Genomic DNA, 12,209 nt, shown 5'->3' with positions numbered 1-12,209 from the left:
AAAGAGTTTGTTAAAAAGAAAGTTCTGCAGCCTTTCCTAAAGATGGACAAAACTCCAATTTCACCTAATCCCCTCTGGAAGTTTGTTCCACAGCCAGAAACTCTGAAGTGAGAAATTTTTGTCCCCCAGCTGGCACATGCTTTGTCCTGGACTTCATGATCTATATTGTCTCAGAAGAGAACATATTTTCTGGGAAAGTCATAGATTGAATAGAACATCCTTGTGGGGGAGAAATTACCCCAAAGAAGCCCACCACTGTAGCCTTTAACTTCAAAAGGGGAACTACACAGGAATGAGGAAGCTAGTTAAATGGAAATTAAAAGGAAGTCACAGGAGTGAAATGCCTGCATGGAAACTTTTTAAAACCATCATTATAGAGGTTCAAATTAAATGTATACGTCAAATAAAAAAATATAGTGAGGACCAAAAAATACCACCATGGCTAAACAGTAGAGTAAAATAGGTGGTTAGAGGCAAAAAGGCATCCTTAAAAAATGGAAAGTCAAATCCTATTAAGGAAAATAGAAAGGAGTATAAACTCTAGCAAGTCAAGTATAAAATTATAATTAGGCAAGCCAAGAAAAGTTTTGAAGAGCAGCTAGCCAAAAACTCAAAAACTAACAGCAAAATATTTAAGTATATCAGAAGCAGGAAGCTTGCCAAATAGTCAGTGGGGCCCCTGGATAATTGAGGTGCTAAAGGATCACTCAAGGAAGACAAGGCCATTGCTAAGAAGCTAAATTAATTCTTTGCATTGGTCTTCGCTGCAGAGGATGTGAGGGAGATTTCCACACCTGAGCCATTCTTTTTAGGTGACAAATCTGAGGAACTGTTCCAGATTGAGTTTTGAAACAAACTGATAAATTAAACAGTAACATGTCATCAGAACCAGATGGTATTCACCCAAAAGTTCTGAAGGAACTCAAATATGAAATTGCAGAACTACTAACTCTGGTATGTAACCTATCACTTAGATCAGCTCCGCACCAGATGACTGGAGAATAGCTAATGTAACATTAATTTTTAAAAAGGCACCAGAGGTGATCCAGGCTGCAAAGCCTAACTTCAGTACTAGGCAAATTGGTTGAAACTACAGTAAAGAACAAAATGATCAGACACATAGATGAACATGATGTGTTGAGGAAGAGTCAACATGGCTTTTGTAAAAGAAAATCATGCCTCACCAATCTATTAGAATTTTTTGAAGGTGTCACCAAACATGTGAACAAAGGTGATCCAATGGACATGATGTGCTTGGACTTTCAGAAACCCTTGATAAGGTCCTTCATCAAAGGCTCTCAAACAAAGTAGGCAGTCATGAGATAAGAGAGAAGGTCCTCTCATGGATTAGTAACTGGTTAAAAGATAAGCAGAGGGTAGGAATAAATGGTCAGTTTTCACAGTGGATAGAGGTAAAAACACGGTCCCCCAAGGATCTGTACTGGATCCAGTGCTGTTCAACATATTCATAAATGATCTGGAAAAAGGGGCAAACAGTAATGTGGCACAGTTTGCAGACAATAAAAATTACTTAAGATATTTATGTGCAACCAGACTGAAAAGTTACAAAGGGATCTCACAAAACTGTGTGACTGGGCAACAAAATGGCAGATGAAGTTCAATGTTGATAAATGCAAAGTAATGCACACTGGAAAGCATAATCTCATTTATACATACAAAATGATGAGGTCTGAATTAGCTGTTACCGCTCAAAAAAGAGATCTTGGAGTCATCGTGGATAGTTTTCTGAAAACATCTGCTGAATGTGCATTGGCAGCCAAAAAAGCTAATTGAATGTTAGGAACCATTAGGAAAGAGATAGATAAATCAGAAAATATCATACTGCCATTGTATAAATCCATGGAACACCCACATTTTGAATACTACGTGCAGTTCTGGTCACCCCATCTCAAAAAATATAGATTAGCATTTAAAAAGATACAGAGGAGGACAACAAAAAGGATTAGGAGTATGAAACAGGTTCCATATGAGGAGAGATTTGAAAGACTAGGCTCTTCATCTTAGAAAAGAAAGATGTAGAGAAAGTGAATACGGAGGTATAATTTACCCCTTCACATAACTCAAGAGCCAGGGGTCACCAGATAAAATTAATAGGCAGCAGATTTAAAACCAACAAAAGGAAATACTTCTTCACACAATGCACAGTCAGCCTGTGGAACTCATTGCCATGGATGTTATGAAGGCCAAAAGTATAACTGGGTTCAAAAAAAGAATTAGGTAAGTTCCTGGAGGATAGGTCAATCAGTGGCTTATTAGCCAAGATGGTCAGGAATGTAATCCCATGCTTTGAGTATCCCTAAGCATTTGACTGCCAGGGTCTGTGAGTGGATGACGGGGTCACTTGATAATTGCCCTATTCTGTTCATTCCCTCTGAAGTATCTGACATTGGCCATTGTCAGAAGACAGAATACTGGACTAGATGGACCACTGACCCAGTATGGCCATTCTTATGTTTTTCTTATGTTATGTTCGTAAGAAATTTGATGTCTGAGTAGATGGGACTTGGTCTGTTAATTGCTTTAAAGGTTAGGACTGAGGCCTTAAATTGAAATTGGAGTTGCACTGAGAGCAAGTGGAGGGACAGGATCACTGACATGATGTGTTCATGGCAGCCTGAACCATGGAGGAGGTGGGCAGTTGCATTTTGAACCAATGGTACCTGTGTGTTGTTTTCACATTCAGTTTAAGATACAGTGAATTACAATAATCCAGTCTGGCGATAAATGCATGGATTATTGTGGTTAGGCTCTCATGAGGTAGGAAGGGGTGGAGCCAGAGATGAAAGAAGGCATTTTTAGACACTGATGCTACCTGATCATCCAAGCTTAATGAAGAGTCAAATAGAATCCTGAAGCTTTTCACCACTTTGAATGAGGATTGTATACTGTCAAAGGAGCATGGGGGAGATGATGTGCCGACTAGTTTTCAAAGCATTTCCGTCTTCAAACCAGCATCACTTTGGTCTTGCCTGGGTTGAATTTGACTCAAATAGTGTTGGTCCAAGGGCTGATCTCTTGAAAGCACTCTGATTGCTTAGTAGTGGTGGCATGAGTAGAGAATTAAAAACTCAGTTCAGTGTTGGAACTAAGCGCATGATGTGTGTGTGTGAGTCTCTCTCTGTCTCCTAGTCTTATGTAGATGTTAAAGAGAAGCAGAGATAGTAGAGATCCATGAGGGCCTTCAGGTAAAGGCCTTCAAGGAAGAAGAACAATTGCCCATCAGCACTCTTGGGGTTCTGCTGAAAGGAATGATTGGAACCATTGTAATGCTCTGTCATCTATTCTTGCTGTGTCATGTAAATGAGTTAGCAGTACCTTATGATCTACAGCTTTTAACACAGTAGTGAGGTCCACTATTATGGATGTGGAGATCTTGCCTGTGTCGATGGCCATGTGGAGGTTATCCTTTAGTGCTGCTAGAACTGTCTCTGTTCTGTGCCCTCTGAGTCATCCAGGAAATTGGCTGATGGTCACGTTGTAGGAGGTTGGTGATTACTTCTGTCTCAATTACTTTGCTCAGAATAGGAGGCTTGGTGACAGGATGGTAGTTGGAGATATTGCCTATATTGAATGATAGCTTGAGGATTGGACAGGTTATTGTGTCTTTTAAGGAGTTTGATAGGTGTGCTTCACAGAAGGAGGCGTATCCTTTACCAGTGGGCATAGTACTTCGCTGTCTTTCACTTCCCAGGAGTCACATGGATCTGTTTCACAGGTTCCAATATTCTTCATGGCTTCTTGAGCTTCTGCAAGTGTTATGGGACTGAACTCTGTCATGGGAGGTGAGGTGGGTAATGCAGTCAGTTCAGAGTCCGAGGTCTTGTGGATTAATTGGTTCACTGTGCAGAATAGCTCTGCCTGCTGTGATTCTGCTCACTTTCTGCCTCCTTCACTGCAGTAGCATAATTCTGTAAGAATTGTTTGTGCTGTTGGCGGTTGTACATTCTGCAAGATATTCTGAGCCATGCTTCAATGGCTGACATGCTTCAACAGCCCTCTTTTCCTGTGTTCTGCAGGACAAACATTGCTTCAAGTGGCTTTACAGCTTTATTGTTCCAACCCCTCCTCCCCTTGCAGGACAGAGTAGTGATTAGAAGATCCTCCAGTCCTGGAAACCTGGACCATCACAGCACTCAGTCCTCCAGCCCTTCAGCTCAACTCAGTAGCAGGCTTTCTGTGCTGAAATTGGGGTGTACCATGGTTCTCAGTGCTCCAGTTCTCTCTAGCTCTTGTGCAGGGAGATGAATCAGGAATATTCCTCTCAGGCCCAAAACATTCAGTTGCCAGAATGCTTTTTTTTTTTTTTTTTAAGGCAGTCAGGAATGTTTTTTGAGGTAGGGATTTATCTTGAGATCCAATCCTTAGTCTGCTCATGACACTTTCTTTTTCCTCCCTCACACAATCTGATCATTTCCCCACTTCATCTTCTGACTCCTCTTTACAGACTCTAGGATGAGAAAAAGCTCCAAAAGGACCACCATAACACTTGATCTCTGCTGGTGATTTAACAAGGATGATGATTAAACAATATTCACTGCTTCATTATATTTCCTTGTGATTGTATGCAGTTAGAAAATAGTTTTAATATGCTTGATAAAGCTTCTTAGTATTTTACCTCTAATTGAGCACATTCTTGGCTTCCTTAGTGCACATGGTGTCACAATTTGTTGTGATCTGTGTATTTTTCTAGGTCTCAGAGGTTTGTCTATATAATGTGGAGAATATTAGCGTACTAGGTTTTTAACATATAAACTGCTCAGAAATGCTGGATACAGAAGGCATAATAACTTTATTTTGTATTCATGTTTGGATCCTACGTCGTTGAGAATCTTAAGAAATATTGAATAGGTTATTGTAGTGTTTCTCAACCTTTTATGCAGCAAGTACCCCCTAACTTCTGAAAATTGTAATAAGTACCCCAACATTCAATTTTACATGGGATTTTATATTTACAGACTAATGTGAGCCATATGTTGGAAGAAGGGCTGAGTATATAAGGCAGTGATATGATAGTATTGGTAGGGTTACCACCTTTACACCAGGGGTGTGCAACTCAAGTATGTACCTGGGCTAGAGGTGATGTTGGCCAAAGCTAGGAGGCTTTGAGTGGCATGCCAATGCTGGGGAATATAAAGTGCCATGTCAAATTTTTTGCCATAGATTTGAGAGGAGGAAGGATGAGAGATCGGGAAAGAGGACGAGAGAGAGAGAGGCAGGAAAAGAGGGTAACTGGTGAAATCTGAGGTTGTCAGCTGAGGTGCTCAGCTAGATCAGTGGAATTGACAAGTTTTCTGGGCATTGGGCTTTGAGCCAGGAAGTGGGGCTGCCATCTGGCAAGTTGCAGGTGGCTGCTGCCTGGCTGCCAGTCTGGGCGGTGGGCGACTGCCACCCAATGCGACCTGCGGCAGAGGAGGTTTCTGCGCTGGCTGGGATCCAGGGGTATGGGCAGGCGGCTACTGCCCGTCTTCAAGCCGGGGTGCGGGAGGTTGTCCCTTGGCTTGGAGCCGGGGCATGGGTAGCTGCCACCCAGTTGCGAGCCCAGCTTGAAAGATGCAGGAGGCTGCCACAGGGTTCCCACCTGGGAGCTGGGACCCGGTGGGAAGCAGTGGGCTGCTACCCGCCTCCCCCAGAAGCTAGCAGCTGCCGCCTGCCTCCCAGCTGGGAGCTGTGACTGGGCAGGAATTGGGGGGCTGCCACCTCGCTTCCCCAGAGTCAGCAGCTGCTGCCTGCCTCCCGTTTACTCTGTTTTTCTCTTGGTACTCCCTGCCTGTGTCTCGCATACCCCCAGGGGTACATGTACCACAGGTTGAGAAACTATGGCTTATTGTATTACCCTTAAAGGAGTTACCATGGTTTAACATAGGAGGCAGTAGTAGAGGTTTATCCCTAGAATGCACAGGACAGTCACAAACTTTGCATATTTTATTAATCAGGCCAGTATCTTTTCATGAGCATGCAGTGTGCAAGTTGCATAGTGTATATTATTATTTATTGTATTACAATAATGCTAGGGCCCCCAGTCATAGACCGGGACCCTATTGTGCTAGGTGCTGTACAAACACGGAACAAAAAGAAGGCCATTGCCCCGAGGGGCTTACAATTTAATCTATCAAAAATATTGTTCTCTTCAAACCAAGTAATTGGGAAGAAGGAGGAGAGAACCCTAGTTTAATTTCAGGAATTTTTCAGGAAACTGTTTATCTAATGGAATTTGTAGCTTCTTTCAGATATAGGAAATATAAAGGATGATTCGTATATTTTAATCTAAGGCTGCTACATAGTGCCATTTATGTTACTTCAAATAATCATTTGCTTTGGAATCTTCAGCAAGCAGCAGAACACCCATTTTATCTGAAACTCCTTTTCTGTCATGAATATATAATTGTATATCTTGCAAGGATATGTATTTGGTGTAATTTTTTTAGGATTTTTATAATTACTGTTGAAATCTGTTGTTATAAATACCACATGATTGTATGTCTTAGCTTATTGAATTAAAGTATTAACGCAGAACTAATAACATGTTTTCTTCTGTCGTTACAATTGGGTTGATCACAATTACAGACCATTGGATTTGTGAGCCTGATATCCATATTTTTCAGGCAGAGCACTTGGTAAATCAGTGGAGCACCTCATATAGACCTTGTAGTTTTCTATATTGAAATGGCAGAGTGCAATAGGATGCATTCTGAAAGAAGCCCTTCCTTTGTCTGTTTTGTGCAATATTTTTGAAACTTCAAGAATCTATTCACAACAGCAGTCTATGGAATGCACACCTCAGTGACTGTTTTAGTGGATGATTACTATTGCTACTGTAAAAACAATGAGAGTTCTGTAGCACTTTAAAGACTAACAAATTTAATTTCAGCAGGCATAAGCTTTCGTGGGCTTCAGCCCACTTCCTCAGATGCAGTTGGTAGAAATAATACAGCAAATATTAGCAACATATATAGGAGGCAACATATACGTATCCAAAGGCATAGACAACAATGGGGTAGGTGGGTGAAAGCCGGGTACTTGAGGCCTAATGACAACCATTGAGTAGGAAGTGAGAATGGGTGATCAGAGCAAATTACTTCTTGTAATGAGAGAGCCATTCCAAATCCCTGTTTAAACCCAGTTTGAAAGTGTCAAGTTTGCAGATAATTTCTAACTCAGCAGTTTCTCTTTAAAGTCTGTTTTTGGAGTTTTTTTGTAGAAGTATAGCAACTTCAGGTCAGAGACAGTGTGTCCTGGGAGATTGAAGTGTTCTTCGACTGGTTTATGGATGTTGTTGTTTTTTATGTCTGATTTGTGTTTATTTATCCTTTTGCGAAGTGATAGTCCAGTTTGGCCAATGTACATGGCAGAGGGGCATTGCTGGCACATGATGGCATGTATAACATTAGTGGATGTGCAGGTGAATGAGTCCCTTATGGTGTGAATGATGTGGTTAAGACCAGTGATGCTATCACTAGAGTCGATGTGTGGGCAGAGCTGGCAACGGCATTTGTTGCAGGGATACGTTCCTGGATTGGACTTCTTGTAGGGTGTATGGTTGCTGGTGAGTATTTGCTTCAGGTTGGGGGGCTGTCTATAAGCTCGGATGGGTCTGTCGCCCACTGCCTGTGCGAGAGACGGATCATCTGCTAGGATAGGTTGTAGATCTTTAATGATGTGTTGGAGAGATTTTAACTGAGGACTGTAGGTGATGACCAGTGGTGGTCTGTTGTTTTCTTTGTTGAGTCTGTCCTGTAGTAGGTGACTTCTGGGTACATGTCTGGCTCTGTCAATTGCCACTGTAATATGTATGCTATAGTATGGTCACCAGACTCAAATTTATTATTCTGCACCTGTGGTTTAACCAGTTGATCTCTGTTACTCTGATTGCTTTTAGGCTTTTGTGCCCCTTGTGGGGAGATGTGCATTGCCTACAGGTTGGCAAGCATTGGCTGTCGAACACCTGATCTAATTAATGTACATGCTAGGTGCGTATTTTGTTCTAATTGCTTTTGTGTGAAACAAGACCATTTAATAGGACTGTAGTTTTTCTCTTTAAATAACTTATACTCTTGTATATTTGATATGCAAGATAAATATTGTCATCAGCTGTTTCTATAATACTTTTCCTGCCAACAAGAAGAAAATCTTTCACAGAAGTTCTTGACTTAATATTTTGTTTGGAGACTATATTTTGCAGTTTGACTGTGTGAAAACAGAAACATCATAATCAGCAGATCTGCCCCCTATATGCATTCAATCTCATCTACTTATTTTAGTAAAATGGAAGATTATATTACCGTTTTCTCTAAAGACCCAACATAGTTGTTGGAGAGGTATTTTTGGCTCCCCTATCAAGGGGATTTTTAACTACATTCTAATTGTAGGGCTATCTGTGCTATCCCTTTTCAACTATCCTAAGCAACCACACACAAGGTAAAATTGAATGAGTATATCTTATACGCTTCCTCAAAAAAATAAAGGCATTATAAAGTTGTAGTAAGTGTTTGCAAGTTAAAAGTGTAATTTTCTTCTGTAAGAGCTGCATATTGCATCATAAGGCCAATTCTGTATAGCAAAATAGTGTGTCAGTATTACTAGTCTTTTGTAATGACTTTTGTTTGACTGCAAAACTGAGTCAGTAATGTAAAGGTAGTTTAAGACAAAGGGAGAAATATACAAAAATATGCTCCTTCCTTGTAGGTAAGGTTGCATACTGGTGTTCATCACGGGCCCTTATTTCAGTCAGTACAAACTTCTGAAACTTTCACTTTTCAGGGTAAAATTTTGCAGGCTTGGTCTCTGCTTGGCATTGAATGTTTGTTTTGAAAAGGTTTGAGCAAAAATGGTTCAGCCACTTTTGAGTATTGAGGGAAAGGAAAAAAATACTTCTACTTGATATTTTTTTAAAAATGTGTGTTAACCTTTCTACAGCTGAAATGGCTACAGGAAGAAAGTTTAAATATCACGGAGAAACATTTCTCACTGAGAAATGCCTCTTGGGAATCCTGGTGAAATTTGGTTTAATTTGAGAGACATAATAATCACATGATTTGTAAGCACTGTTCATTTGGAACAGGATTTGTCGTAAAGCATGTAGCTAGGAAAGATCGGGTATTTGGCTCCAAGACCTGTAATATTCATATAAATAATTGCACAGAAGACTTGCGTGTGCAGATGTGCTTGGTCATCTAAGCTTCACAGTAAAAATGGAAGAAGGCATGCACAAATTGAGGCAAGACCTCTTCAGGAACCTTTGCCAGTCCCTAAGGATCTTGTAATATACAAAGTGCTTAGAGAATGCTGTTATGCACTTTGTAACGTTTACAGTTGAGAAAGGAGTCATGCAAATGTGTATCATAGGCATTGATTGTATAGTTTGCTCATACATGCATATCTGCAATACTAAGTAATGCTTTTTGCAATCTTCCATTAGATTGTTTTAATGTAAAAGCTATAATTTCATGCTGTGGGCCTAAAAAATTGGCATATGTAGATGATTATTTTGTGTTGCATATTAGATCTGTATTGAATGACATTTGTATATTTGGTAGCACATAGCATCTTTGAAATGTAAAAAGTTGCCTTGGTGAATGGCATAGAAAATACACTTAAAGTTTGTGGCTGATACCAGGTTAGGGGCTTTGCAGGTGCTTTGGAGGACAGGATTAGAATTCAAAGTAATCTTGACAAACTGGAGAAATGGTTTGAAATAAACAGGATGAAATTCTATAAGACAAATGCAAGATACTACTTAGGAAAGAATAATTAAATGCAAAAATAGAAACTGGGAAATGACTGCCTACGAAGGATACTGCAGAAAAAGGTCTGGGGGTTATAGTGGATCACAAACTAAAAAGAAGTCAACAATGTAGTACTGTTGCAAAAAAAGTAAACATAATTCTGGAATGTATTAGCATGAGTTTGTAAGCAAGACACCAGAAGTAATTCTTCCACTCTACTCTATTCAGCACTGATAATAAGGCCCAGTCTACACTTACCCGGCGATTTGGCGGCAGTTGACAGGAGTTACGCAAGCTATGCAGAGTAGCTTGCATAACTCCTGTCGACTGCTGTACTTCTGTTCTGTGCGGTGTCTTCACTGGACTGTGCCACTTGCGGAGGTGGTTTACTAATGTTGACTTCCTGATAGATTGAGCGGGTCTACACTGACCTCTCAGTTGATCTAGATAAGTCGATCTGGTGGTGGCGACTTTGCTGCCGTCAATGTAGACATAGCCTAAGACTTCAGCTGGAGTACTATGTCCAGTTCTGGGCACCACACTTTGGGAAAGATGTAGACTAACTGGAGAGAGTCCAGAGGAGAGCAAAAGAAATGATTAAAATTGGTTCTTTGCACTAGATCTTGGTAAGATCTTTACGATACACCACAAATTTAGTTCCTAAGACCAAATATTTTTAGATAACTGGTGCCATTAGGGCGAAGACTGTCTGTTGGTCAAAGAACACACAAAATGTAACAACAGAAAGGACTTTACTTGAGAATTTGAGAGGATAAGAGTAATTACTGACAACATCGCGTGCATGTTTTACATATCCCACTCCCTATGTACTGAAACAATTAAATTACGGAACTGGTGCATCCGACACAACATCAACATATCAGCCGCATACTTACCGGGATACCAGAACACAACAGTGGATACCCTCAGCAGACCATTAGGCTAAAACCACCCATGGGAACTGAACGACATGATTCTGCAAGACATATTTCAGCAATGGGGTCAATCAACCATCAATCTCTTTGCGACAACACAGAGCCATAAATGTCCCCGCTTCTGCTCGAAAGTGTCTGGGCACTAGATAGATGTGGGTCATGATCCAGCAAACATGCCTGTGTTTAACTTTACTAATAAGTATTCTCATTAAAATTGGTAGGGCGGCTCTCAGAGGGTAAAGCTAAGCACGTGCCTAAGAGTTTACAGGATTGGGGTTAGAGAAAAGACAACTCCTTTCGTCAAGTGCTTGCGCGTGTCGTCTTAGTTCATTTTAACCTGTTTGTATTTGTATAGTATATGTATGCATGTAATATTTCAAAAGAGCTAGGATGTTGTGTATAATATATAAAACTATCACTAACAATCAAGGTAGACTTAAAAAAAAAACAAAAAAAAAAAAACCCCAATGGCTGACTAGCAAAATAAAACCTACTATGACAAGGTTGCTATTTACTTGCTACAAGCAGGGAACAAGAGACTTGGCCAAGGAGAGATTTTTTATATTGAAATCAATGGAAAAGGCACTGAACTTCCCTCTCCCTCATGTATGAGGACTAGACAGAGTGGAATGCGTCTCTTGATGGATGTAGGCAATGCCTATGTGAGGGAGTGGAGTATCAAAGTTTTAGTGGAGGACTGTACTTGGCCAATGACCAGTTTAACTTTAGTGACGTTCAGTAGTTGGGTACATTTTTTTGAGGCTTTCTTAAAATCATCCATCCCTTATTTGATTTTTGGTTTCCCACAATCTTTTTCATACACATATTTTTAAAAAAGCCTAGTTCTCTTGCCTATATAGTAGATCTATATGGTAACTTTTGTTATTTCCATTAAAAGTTTTCTTATTGACATGTCTGACAAGTACTACATACACACAGCACTAAGGATGATAACAAAGCTGTGCATTAGTGGGAGGTGAAAACAAACTTGCTGGGTTGAAAAAGAATCGTTACATGGGAATTGCAGGAAAGTACAGAAAGTTCACTGTGGTGGAGAGGTGATCTATTAATGGGCTAGCTTTCTAAAGTAATTAGCCTATTTTTAACTCCATATTCTGAATTTCTTTTTTCTTGTTCAGACAAGAGTGCACGTCAGAAGATGTTGCTTGCAAGATCTCTGAATCTGAACCTGAGGAATTGTCAGATAAAGCCAATGCTGACATTTTCTATGGGACCTCTCCTCCTAGCACACCCCGACAGATGAAACGTATGTCAAAAAAGCACCAGAAAAATAACCTTGGGAAACCTGCTAGCCGTTCCACTTTGAAAGGTATGAGACTTTTTTTTTAGATTTTTGTTTAAAAAGCGTAAGCTAGTAGTACATGCTATTTTTTTGTAATCATTCAGTAGTCACTTTTTACTATGAACTTTTCATAGATCCTTTTTATAGATAAATATAGGTTTTCAGTAGTTCCCCTTTCTATTTAATGTACATTGGTCAATAAATCATAGCAGCCATTGTCTATTCCCA

At 40.1% G+C, this 12,209-nt stretch overlaps 1 protein-coding gene across 5 annotated transcripts in view; it reads left to right on the top strand.

The window, feature by feature from the left end:
• Positions 1-12,209, top strand: part of MAP3K4 (mitogen-activated protein kinase kinase kinase 4) — a 112,433-nt gene that overhangs the window by 14,725 nt on the left and 85,499 nt on the right. For all 5 annotated transcript variants that reach the window (XM_067560824.1, XM_067560821.1, XM_067560823.1 and 2 more), the window contains exon 2: positions 11,818-12,008. In XM_067560824.1, the coding sequence (XP_067416925.1) occupies positions 11,818-12,008 (191 nt within the window). The remainder of the gene's footprint in view (positions 1-11,817; positions 12,009-12,209) is intronic.

The sequence above is a fragment of the Emydura macquarii genome, unplaced genomic scaffold, assembly GCF_026122565.2.
Source record: "Emydura macquarii macquarii isolate MOO-44397 ecotype Brisbane River unplaced genomic scaffold, CSIRO-AGI_Emac_v2 contig_2308, whole genome shotgun sequence".
NCBI classification, from domain to species: domain Eukaryota; kingdom Metazoa; phylum Chordata; order Testudines; family Chelidae; genus Emydura; species Emydura macquarii.
Note: the sequence above shows the minus strand (reverse complement) of the source record. Positions and strands in the feature narration are given on the sequence as shown.